The 13,421-nt window shown below is 24.9% G+C and overlaps 1 protein-coding gene across 2 annotated transcripts in view; it reads left to right on the top strand.

Moving 5' to 3' along the window:
• The window catches only part of LOC119685656 (probable serine/threonine-protein kinase DDB_G0282963), a 42,312-nt gene that overhangs the window by 18,494 nt on the left and 10,397 nt on the right, over window positions 1–13,421 (top strand). For both annotated transcript variants that reach the window (XM_038100007.1, XM_038100006.1), the window contains exons 2-3: window positions 3,173–3,263; window positions 8,366–9,149. In XM_038100007.1, the coding sequence (XP_037955935.1) occupies window positions 8,495–9,149 (655 nt within the window). In that variant the 5' untranslated portion in view covers window positions 3,173–3,263; window positions 8,366–8,494. The remainder of the gene's footprint in view (window positions 1–3,172; window positions 3,264–8,365; window positions 9,150–13,421) is intronic.

Genomic DNA, 13,421 nt, shown 5'->3' with positions numbered 1-13,421 from the left:
AAAAAAAGTAATTATTTTATTTTTGTGAATTCAATTCAATTCCCGATAAAACCATCAATCTGAAGTGCTTGTCAGAATTTAACAACTGATATATCAACTAAAGTAACACACGGGCTAATTTAGTAGTGTCACATGCCTCAGTTACAAACCAGTACGCTAACATGCAACTTATGTGAATAAATTTTCGCTTGCACCCAACAAGTGAAAAAAAAAACCCAACATTTAGTTTTTATAACGATAAGGAACAAACTATAGAATCAAACGGTTCTACGCCCAATCACTCGTCTTTCAAGACAACCAAGTATACCATGTTGGGGTTGGCAAACTCTTCCAAGAACAAACTACATATAGCATTCCAAACAATAACAAGCTATAATAAGTAGTTTTAAGCTATATTAAAGAATATATTTTGTTTATTTCCATTATATTACATTTAATTTTAACTTAAAATTTTATTTAGAAAATATAAACATTTTATTTTGATTTAAAAAAAAATTTTAAATGATGTTTTGGTTTACAGAATTTCATTTCCATCATACAAATTATCTTAAAATATTGCCAACTTAAAAATACGATATATTGCACTACAAACGTTTAATCTACTAATCACATCTTGAGGCTGACTATATTCAAATTAAATACCTTTTTATAAAAAATTGTTTAGAACAATTAAACGGTATATTTAGATTATATTGTAATAATAACACTTAATAGAATTAGAAATTACAAGGGTTTTGGGCTGTCAGGGGATCTTAGAAGACACTTACTATTTCAACCGGTCAGAATTCATTTTGTTGGGATTGTGTAATATAAAGTGGTAAAAGAGCTCCTCCTGGCCCATTCTTTTACTTATGACCAAAATAAAATGAGGGATTCTAATAAAAACACATCTTGTTTTTGCTAGAAGTCTCATCTTATAACAACGCACTGTTTAAAAGTTTCATTTTTATATAAGGATGCTCTGTTTAGATATTTTATCTTCTTCTTATCAGGCTCTGGTCTCAACTCTCATTTCTTTTTAAGCGAGGTCTGCTTGGAAGTCTCATTTCCTTCTAAACAGGTCTTGCTTAAAAGCCTTGTCTTTTTCTTAGCAAGCTCTGCTTAGAAGTTTCATTGCTTTCTAAGCAGGCTCACTTTATAATCTCATCTTCTTACAAGTAGTCTTATTTTCTTCTAAGCAGTCTGTGCTTAGAACATCTATTTCATACTATAAAAAATTTACTCAAGCTAGTACTTATTTCAGCACCCATTTTTAGAACAAAAGGTATTTTTTTTAGTACTTTTATAAATGTATAAGTTCTTTTTAGTACAACTATATGGATATGTGTATATGTTATACATAGATATATGTTTGTATTTCTATCTAAAACTTTATTAATGTTTGCGTGCCAATTATCAAAAAAAAAGCTTTTTTAATTGTTATTGTAAAATGCCCCGTCATTGTGACATTTAAAAATTTTAATGTCGCATGTATACAACAATATAATTATCCTATCCCTCTACATAAACACATATGTATGCAATGTGTTATTAATTTAATTGTTTCTGTATTGTATATTGTGTGTATGTAAAGTAATTGCAATATATCTTATCAGTTCGCAACATGTAAAATTGTCACTAAAATTAATTTGAAATTACAATAAATTTGTAGTACCGTGTGCAAAATTCATGTATTTGCCATTTAGTAGAATATATATTCCTAAACAAAATGCCGATAATAAGCTATTGTTAGATAAATTAACCATTTCACTTAGAATTTATATAAATACATACGGTTTGGGCAAAGGTTTCCATTATCAGTAAATTAACAAACTATACTAAAATATTTGACGCCAGTTAAATCCGTTCTGTTTAAAGTATGCATTTGCATTTACCATCAATAATTTTTTAATATAACTTACATATCTATATAGTTTTTATAAAACGTAACTTGCTTTTAAATCAACTATAAAGTCCTTGTATGACTACCTTTCCATAAGGAAATATATGTATGTATATGTTTATATTTATAACTTTAGTTTTTAAAAAAAAAATATTTTATATATTTTGGAAAGTGATATTGCCAGCTATACTATATTTGTATATTAAAATATAAAACATAAATAGATATTTAACAACATGGTGTTTATTAACATACTTCATGATATCATGGCTAGTACAGTACATAGTACTGTCTTCACTGCCATAAATATTAATACCATTTGCACTAACAACAACTATTGTTGGCTACTGCCGGTGTTTACTCAACTCATAATATGCAAACCTAATATCAAAATATAAGAGACCACTATGAAATTTCATCAAAAATCAAATTTATAATAATTTGGAAAAAATTGTGCATTGCATGCACACAAAGTCAATCATATATTTTAGAAAAATGTATACAAAAAGCAAAGACTATTTCTTTGAATTTGTGTGTTTGTGTGTCCATTCAACACTAACTACTATTGAACGCCCTTTCCTCTCTATTTCCTTTTAACCCAAAAGAAACCAAATTTTGTAAATATAGAAACAAAAAATTGCACTTCATTGCCCTTTCGTCTTGATGCAGCAAAACTATGGAAGCATAAGTTCGCAAAACAGAAAATTGTCAACATATAAATCACACAAGCACCCAAAATAGCAATATGAATAGAAAATATAGCAACAATTTCTATACTATATCACACACCTTCTCATATGCACATTCAACAGCTCTTTCGTGTGTTTCGAACACTTAAGATCATTGTGTTATACGCAGCTTTGGTTTGTTTTAAGTGTTCTACAATTCAAAGCTGATTGTGCTTTTAGCTGGATACTCGAGCTGGCTACCATAAAATCAAAGGGGTCCATTTTTTTGTTCTGCATTCGCAATCTGTATAATGAGCAGAACTTAATCTGACCAAGGAATCGCCTTCTAAACTTAAAGCACTACAATGCAAATCAACCCGTACTTAAAATATTTTAATATTTTAATTTATCTAAGAACACCCATTAAAATACTAAAAGAACATTGTGTGTCTATAAAAATATATTTATAATTTTTTACTTAGATAAATAAATATTAAATATTAACCGCATAAACTTATTTAAAGATCATTTATTATAAAGAAAAAATTACAATATTAGTATTATTAAAAACATTGCACCTTTAAATGGAAAATAAAATATGCTATTATTTTTTTTATTACAGTCTGAAGGGAAAACGCGTCTAAGACTCTTTTTAGAGCTTGTTTAGAGCTTCCCTTACAATTTCATTGTTTCTTTCTAACGGCGAATTAAAAGTAAGTAATATTTATTGGATATGTACATACAAAACCATTTCATTATCATAATATAATTTTAAAATATCATAAATATATTTATACTTATATTACATTTAAGATTCAAATAATTTAAAAATTCTAATATATTTTATATAGAATGAAAGAAGATTGACAAGAGAATTTTATATTGTAAAAAAATAATTAAATATTAAAAATAATATTATATATTAAAATATGCAAAACTTAATATTAAATACTGTGAAGAAAGTTTTAAAGTTTTCGAAAATTTGTAAAATTATTAGAAATAAAATTAAACTAAAATTTAGAATATATGTTTTATACGATCACTTTTACTTAATTATCTAAAAAAAATTAAAAAGTATATATATTAGTGTGTATGATACTCTGAAAAGAAGAAAGTAATTTTTTTGTATTTATTTAAATTTAATTTGAATTTAATCCATTAAAATATTTTTTTTTAATTTAAACTATATAATTTAATTAAATTTTAAATAAAAAATATAAAATAAAAGTAAATTGAAAAATATTCTTAATTTTGAACTTGATTAGAATCTATGGGCTGACTGCCAAATATTTTTCTTTAAAAGTTCTAATGACAAATGTTTGTTTATAGTAGCTGAAGAGCTATATAGTGAGACTAAGATTGTTTTTAGTTGTGCTAAGTTGTTTTTAGTTCAATTTTTTTTGAACTTATATAAAAATATATTTTATAGTTTTTATTTTTGATTTATTTTACATAGCTTTTTTTCATATAACAATAACTTTTATTTAAGTTGAGTCCTTTAAAAAGGCTTTCTGAACTTATATAAAATACTATTTTCAATTTATTTTTGTTTAATTTCATATAAAAAATTTTTCGAACTTTGGCAGTTTTTTTGAGTTTTTTATCAGAGCGGAGTATGATTCATATATATTGAGATATTGACTTAACAAATAGGCGACATGCAAAAAGAAATACTTAGTGAGACTAAATATTGTGAAGTTTGCATTTAGAGTAGATATTGCCTATGAGGCACTTTATTTTTTCAATCATTTTTGTTTTATTTGTTTTAATTGACTTATCGTATAAAAACGATGACCTAATCATTTTGAATAAAATTAATTGTTATATATTATAATTTTGAAGATATCATAGAGCAGGCGTAGCCATAATATAAGCAATACAGATGTTTATCTGTAGCATACGTAAGTAATCAATACTTTTACTGTCTACCAATTTTGCTTAGTCTTTAACATTTTTTATATTCATCTGACATTTATTGAAATAATGTAATGTAATTTTTAAACCAACTACTAGTAAGTTAGATAAAGATAGTTTAAAAATATGGTGTATTCTTTGGACAAGTAATATCCCGGTAGATAGGATACTTACTCATTTAATATTTTCCAGTAGCATATTTCTTGTCACTCCAAAGATTTAACTCTTGAAAATAAGTTAATCCATATAAAACGCAGGGAGTTTACCTCATTCATCTGTATATTTACTGTATTTAAATCTATCTATTTCTATTTATTTCGTGAGTATAGATATAATACTTAATTAAATTTACTATTAGCTAACAAAGTATTTTTATATAAGTACAGGTTAGATTTCATCTATTTATATTATCATTTAGAAAGGAAAAACTTATAAACTAGGTCTTCAAAAATAAAATGGAAACATTGATAGGAAACAAAAGTGTAGTTTACGCATTTCTATATAGATAATTTTAGATTATACAAATATAATAATATAATAATATAAATATATATTTGTACTAGCGAAATAATTTATTTTTGTTTTTAATCAAAAAAATTTTATTATAAATAGGAAAATATATTAAATTATTTATTTATTATTATTTAATTTCTTGAAAGAAATTCTGTAAAGATTAAGTTTAAGTGATCGTATCTTAAAACATTTAATATAAAGTTTACTATGGCATACGTTATATTATCTAGGCACATAAATTGTGTAACAAAATTCGATGTTAAGAAATATCTTATATAAAATGTGAAAAACCTATTCATTACATTTTTAAAAATAAAAAAATATTTAAATATTATTTAAAAAAAAAATTTTGCTATTTGAACAGTGCAATGACTAATACTAGAAAAATTAAGCATTCCTGCATTAGGTTTTTCCCATTTTAATAAAGGTGAAAGATAGTTAATCGTTTGATTAGATACAAAATTTAATAAAAGTTTTAAGCAAAAAATGTATTTTAATTTTTTCAATTATAAGACTAATGTAAATGAAGTAATAAAAAAATGTGATAAACTTAAGTTACAATATTTGGAAATTTTCAAAATTTATATTATAATTCAATTAACAAAAAACAATTAGAAAAAAAATTCTTACAAAATCAAACTAATTTTTTTAATATAAACAATAAATATGTAGAAGTAGACGGCGAAGGTTAAAAGTAGAATTTTAGAATTACAAAATAATTTTTTTGTTTTTATTTTATAAATAAATTTTAAAACTAAATTTATAATTCAATAATTAAGAAATTTTTTGTTGTATATTTAAATTTTTAATTTTTTATTATAAAATTTTATTGTACGTTATCTTAAAAAAATTTATTATAACTAAATTTCTATTAATTATTTTCTATACTACTTATTTTTTATATTATATAAATTTTTATTTTAATACACAGTTTTTTGTAAATTTACTTATCATATGATATTTAAATAACATTATTTTGTCTACTATATGACATTATGTGCACTATAGATATAATTAAATTAATTGTTAAATATAACTCTAAAAATATGATATACGTATTTTGGTTATATATTATTAATATTGGGTATTTCTATTAATTGAGAACCGATCTAATTTATTGTATAAACCTGTTAACGTCTTATATATAATAAGTAATATTAAATTAGATTAAAAATTTTACACTTGAGAAATGATTACCTTCATTATTTGTATGTATATTTATATATGTATAAACAATTTTTTTTTTATATAGAATAAAATAATAGAATATCTTTTATTCAAATATCTTTTTTTTCAAGCTTTATTTAATCCTCAGAATCTTAATGATAATTGATTATATTATATTATATGTTATTTTTAATATATCTTACGAGTTATCTTATCTAATTTGTCTTTAAATTTCTTAATAAATGGACCTATGTTATAACTGTAAGTGATGTAAAAAAAAATCGAAAAAATAAAAAAAAATCCACACAAAAAATAAAAAAATCCAAACGAAAAAAAATTAATAAAAAAAAAGGAAAAAAAATATAAAAATACGGAAAAAAAATATAAAAATACGGAAAAAAAATTATAAAAAAAAAATTATAAAAAAAAAATGAAAACAGGAAAAAAAAACAAAAAAAAAAAAAAAAAAAAAAAAAAAAAAAAAGATAAAAAAATAACAAAAAAGAAGACAAAAAATAACAAAAAAAAAGATAAAAACAATAAAAAAAAGGTTAAAAAAATTAAAAATAAAAAATCCCAAAAGAAAGAAAAAACGAAAAGAAAGATGGACATCAAAAAATTAAAAAAATAAATACAATAAATAATATATACTATAATCAAATATTGTCTATGTTTAAATAAAATTACAAAAATTAATGTGATAATATTTAAAACGTCTGTATATGATATTAACTTGTAAGTTCTCTTTTGAAATATAGTAGTTGACAGTTTCCTTTTAGTTAATTTTGTTCAGTTTTATGATCAGTTTTTTGAAAAATAAAATATCTTGATGTAAACATATATATTTAGTATGCGTTTGAATAGACTAGGCTCCTATTTTATAAGTAGAATTAGTCTATTCTACCTGGTTCTATATATTTTTCAAAAAAATTGGTCAAATTACTGTTTAAAATCGACTCTTAAATTTTAAGTTCGACCGAAAAAAAAATCCCAATTATAACATACTTACACTTTAATATTATATATAAAAAAATATTTCTTTTAAGAAAAATGTCAGAAATTTCAAGGGTTAAATTTATTTTTTGTCTTGAATGAATATTAAAAAGAAATATATATACGAGTATATGTATATAAGATAATGCTACACTAAAGGAATAAAATATGTAATATATATATATATATATAGAACTACTACATAGAAAAAGTAAAACATATTATGATATATACGTATATATATAGAAATATTGCAAAAAATAAAAAATATAACACAGCATTATTAAAAAAAGTAAAAATCAAGACAAAAAAATATAAAATAACTTTTGATAATAGAAATTTAGCATTTTTTGTGTTTTATCTTTATCTTTAAAATCTAACCTCGTACATCTTTAAATAAAAATATGAAGGTTGAAGGAATAATTTACACTCTAGCAGATCTGTACATGGGTAAATTTGTCATCATTGCAGCAGTAACCAAAATATTCTCTTCCTTATTGCAGCATTTTTATACCACCAGGGGTCCTGTATTTTAAGCGGCTGAACTAGACAGAAGATACACCTTCGTGGCAGAGTTTACTATTTCTGTTCGATTAGGACCTGTATTTAAAATGGGTTCAGGTGTCTATGGGACTAATTTTTGGGTTATGGGAACAACGGAATACTTTTAAGGGTCATATAAAAAAAGTAATACGTAAATATGGGAAAAAACCATATTCTACATCGATGCATATAATGTTAACCAATTATTCACATTAATACACATTGTAAAATTATAGAACCAAAAATGAAAAGAGAAAATGTTATTGTAATTTTTAACTAAAATTGTAAAAAGTATTCAATTGAATGAATAAAATTGAATGCATAATTTGTATAGGAAAGACTTTGTACAAACTCTTGTCAGCGAAATAATGACATTCATACTCAGAAATCATAGGCATATATCATTGTTAAAATAAATATGTACATACCATTTTTACTCTTATACGAAGAGACAATAGTTAGATTACTTTACATCGCTTTTATACAACAAATAATATTTATTTTCTTTTATCTATTTTTTTCTTCCACATAAAACGCGTTTGCTCCACTCATTATCAACGAACTTGTCAATAAAACGAAAAAATACACTTAATAAAAATAAAATCTGTACTTGTTATATTAAAACATTGTTCTAAATCCGATAAAATCTAATACGAATTTTTAAATAAAATTAAATAATTGATAGCCCCGTTCAAAATGGCATTCACTGTTGAAGTCCAATCATGCCAATCTAGGCCACAAAGCGATATTAACAACAACGTCAACTCAACCGTCGACAATAATCAATACCGAAAATCTAGAGGAAGTGCTATTCATGATCCAGGAGCCACAAATAGCAGAGATACATATACCAACTCCAACTTACAATCGTACGCCAGTGAAAACGACAAACAATTTGAAAATCGTTGGAAACACAAAGAATTCATTACAATTTCAGAGAAATCAAAATCTGATAAAAATACCGAAAGAGAAAACTATTATAATACAAACCCCGACGAATCGGGCGCAAATACCGCAAACGAGAATCGCGAAAACTCGTATCATAAGAGTACCCTTTTTACCAAGGTCGGAACAATTAACGCTTATAGTGAAAAGGAACCCAATCAAAACACAAGGTTTAGTAAAGAATATAATTACGGAAACGCATTTGAACGATCAGAACACGTTTATAACACACCCGCAAGCGCCGGTGACTACATTGACAGGCACAGATTGCAATTATACATTGAAATCCTCAAACAATTTAGCGAATATAATTTCGGTACAAGAACTACCCCAAATACCTATTGCGACAAAAACAAAAACGAAACCAACAACAACGTCAATGGCGACGCAAACGCCAACTATGACTTTGGCGTCTATGGCAGGAATTCAGTTGACAAGTACAGACTCCGAATTCCTTCAGGATATGAGTGGAGCAATGCCTACTGCTACAGTTGAAGAGATAAATGTTCCGGTATTCATTGATGGTGAGTACTGTGTGTACAACACATGTGCGTATTAAAGCACTGAAGGTCATTAATAACATAACTGCGTTAAGGCAAAAATAGAAAGAAAAAAAATTCATACGTCAAACATATTTTATATAAAATTCATTAAAATAACTAGACTGCCGATGGCTTATGATGCTTTAAATACATGACTCAGGCACATAGCTCGCAAAATCGGTTCAGTTACATCACATGATCGAAAGCTAACATCACAGTGCAATGAGCCATTGTTTTTGAAAACCTTGGAACAATGAACAAAAGCAGTTCACCAAACGTAAATTTCTGTTATTTTATTGCAGTTTTTTTTGTTCTTCATATATATATAGCATTTTTCAGATTCAGAAATGAAAATATTCACCGTTCCTTAGATAAATTCTAAGAATTTCAAACCATATGTTTATATCTTTCAGTAGATATATATGTAAGGTATGATGTAATTGCAATTATATTATATCAATATTAAATTTTGATTATCATTTTTTTATATTTCTCTAAATTTGTGAAAAAAACGAATCAAATATTTTAGCTCAAGTAATAAATTCATTTAGCGTGAATTCTATAAATTAGGAGAAAACCCTTTTTCTTAATAGCAAAACTTCTATATCTGCTGTCTCCACATTTTTTTTCGAATAAATGTGTATTTTAGATTAAATCATGAAAACTAACTAACAACAATCAATTATTTCTAACATTTATTAGATAGTGTTTTATTAACATTTTTATTAGGTTTTACATCTGTAAGATTCACTTGTTATGAAGAACAGAATTTAAATTTTACTTTTAAAAAATCATTATTAAGGGAAGTAAAACTCTGCATTTGTGGAGATTTCGTAAATCTACTACTTTGAGAATATAATTTGTCAAGAAACTGCTGGTATGGTCATCTGAAGAATTCCATTGAGTTAAATTTAAATTCTTGGATTTAAACATTTTTCTTTTTTTTTTTTTGAATAAATCTTTTTATTTAAAGATTAATATTTTTATAGTGACAATTTGCTTATAAGCCATTTGATTTTTCATTCATTTATTTCTGTTTATTACATCCGCTTCGAGCATTATTCACATCATTTTAAATCCATTTTCGCTAGCTATTTACTTATAAAGTATATACGAAAATACGAACAAGTGCTCTGTGTAGAAAATTTACGTGTTTTCAAGTATTTAGATAGTTCTTGATGGTTCAATAAGTTGATTATATTCTAAATCGAATATTTGTATCTAAAAGTTTTGTATACAAAAATGTTCTACCTGTAGGAATAGGTAATCTGTTCCATTTTTTATATACATTTTATTCTTGTTTTGTCTTATATATATATAAAAAAGGGAGTATTCGAAGGGAAATAGATCCCATTCTTGGTATTTTTAATTAATATTTAAGTACTTAAGTACAACTGGAAAATTAGATAATAAAACGTTAGAAGCAACAATAGACGTGTTAATATTAGTCTTGAACCAATAAAAATATTACTTTTCACATATATATTGATATGTATATGAATAAAATTGCAGCTAATTCCTATTATAATTAATTTAGTAAATTGCAACAAAACTGTTAAATAATATTTTCTAACATATCACACGTCCATTTCTTGACACAATCCTATAAAATTCTGTGATACAATTTGTAAATTTTCATATTAATAAAAAAAAAAAAATAATAGTTTTCTAGACAATTTCTCTCTAATATTAAATAATATATAGCCAAAAAGTGATATTCTTCTTAGGTTAGTACTTAGTTTAAAAGAAAAAAATTTCTATATAAAAACAAAAAGTAACCGTATTCCTCCTCTGTTATATGACCAAAAGCCTATCTTTAACTTTCGCTTAAAATAGGTACAACCAAACAGTATCAAAAAACAGCATTATACCGATATTTTCATATGGGGACAGTTACTTTTTTTAATTTATTTAAACGTTCTTAGATTCTGAAATTACTTTAAAATCAAATATAATTATAATTCACTTATATGTCAGTGTATATATATCGGTTTCGGTATATGATTACACAATATAATTTATGACAAAACTAATACAATGAACCTGTGTCCAGCTTGAGGCTGGTCTCTTCCTTCTTATCATTAATATCTGTAACTTGTTAACTATCATCAACAACATATCCGCTTTCATAGCAATTATAATAAAAAAATCTTTTCGAATAAGTATCGAAAATATTTTCCTCTAATTGAAATAAATTTTGTGTCTTTGCTACATATTGGTGTGATATACAAATTATTTAATAATCAGTGTTTGTTAACTGATCTGAACTTTATATCTGAGTTCAATACCTTTATAACGTAGACCTTTAGGTTGACTACCTGTTAATCTGATTTTTTTTTCTGTAAGTATTGAATAAGTAATGACGTAGTGAAGAACAACACAAACTTTTGTGTGGCACAACCTCTTTAAATTTTTTCTTTAAATTAAAATACCATTATCCTATATCACATAGTATTAGATATTTGTATGTTCAAAACTCGAGTATCGAATTGTTCACGTTTTAGTAACATATCCAGTCATTTTTTTCTTGTTATACTAATGGCACTTTTTAGTTCCTACATTGTCGCGAGTTGGGCGTCATAGACCATGCTTTTACGAAACCTCAAAATTTTTAGTTTAGTCATCAAATACCTTTATCATCGTGAGTTGGACATCATTGTTTCTATATAGTATGTAGTTTGCAATAGGGACACGATTCAATACCCGCAGTGTGGTGTAGATGACAGTGTAAATTTTAGAACCATCTATATCACAATAATGCACACAGCTTACTATAAAAGTGTTGCCATCATTACCTTTTAAAAAGATATAGTCCTATAGTTTAGTTAGCATAAAGCTCTTTCAAAATAATATGAATTAACGTCTGAATGACGTATTTTAACATGATGGTATTGTCATACATTTACGATCGATTTGTTGCTTCAAATGGTCAAAACTATCGCGTAAGGCACGAAATTTATATTTTTTTTACATTAATTATTTTCATAATAAGATTTTTTTTCATCATTATTTTATTGTGCTCTATGATTAAATTTGTTAGAGTCAATAGATCAAATATCAATAATAAATTAATTGGTCAGAAATCTCCATTCTTACGAATTATTCGTATAAAAAATCTATTCGAAGTCATTTTCTTTACATTACTTCGCGTTGTACTCTAAATAAACTTAATGCACTATATTCCTACATACGTTTTCTATATTCAATGTTATCCAAGTTGTTGGAAAAACCCTCAATTCAATATCTTAAAGTCAACAATTCAGGTAAATAGTTGAAATCGTATTTTATTTTTTGGTCTATTAAATATTTATTTGAAATTTAATTTAATCCATTTTTCAGATTTTCTTTTTCTTCAGAAAACCACATCATTTTTCTACTTTTGTAAAATGAGTTATTATTCATTTTTCTTTTAATTTATTGTTTTACTGATGCAAGTTTTATTTATATGTTTTGTAAGGACTACTTGGTCAATGTTAAGTAATAAATAAAAATATATTATTACCGGTATTTCGACTATAGACTCTATAGAGTCATCTATTTTCTTAATAGAAACTATTATATTTAATAGATAGGTTTTTCAAACAGTAATAAATTGCAACTACTATTTAATGCATTGCAATAAAAATATATATCTAATTATTCATAAATAATATTTTGGGACTGCAAGGGTTCAACCAAGGGTAAACTTGTACTCTGTCTAATTTAAGCTCAGAATCAATGTTAATTAGCAGCCAATAGTCCAAAATTGAAAATTAAATAGATCATTATTATATTACAAATTGCAAATAAAAACATTGCATCGTTGACGCATCATTTTTCTACAATTCGTCTCAGTACTGGGCTACAATCTATTTCTTTTTTTGCCAAAACTCATAAAGTTATTAATTAAATCATTATAATTATCTTACATTATAAATTAATACTCATACGTTATAAATTTATGCGCCTGTAAAAAAAAAATTCTATGCAGTTCCCTTTAGACATAGTGCATGAGAGATAGGTAGAATATTCCTTAACCAAAAAAAATTCATGTATTAGAGTATTTGTATAACAAAAAGGTAAAAGTACAATCTCATAAAACAATTAGGGATAAAGTATGTTTTTTAAAATATTAATTTTCTAACACCATCATTTCCAAATCCATCTAAATACGAACCTATATGTATATGTCAAACTATTTGAGCGAGCTATTATATTAATTCTTAAAATTTTTATTTGTTAATCTGCTTTATTCTTAATATACATAGTAAAATT

The sequence above is a fragment of the Teleopsis dalmanni genome, chromosome 2 (assembly GCF_002237135.1).
Source record: "Teleopsis dalmanni isolate 2A chromosome 2, ASM223713v2, whole genome shotgun sequence".
In the NCBI taxonomy this organism is placed as follows: Eukaryota; Metazoa; Arthropoda; class Insecta; order Diptera; family Diopsidae; genus Teleopsis; species Teleopsis dalmanni.
This window is presented reverse-complemented; position numbering and strand designations above follow the sequence as displayed.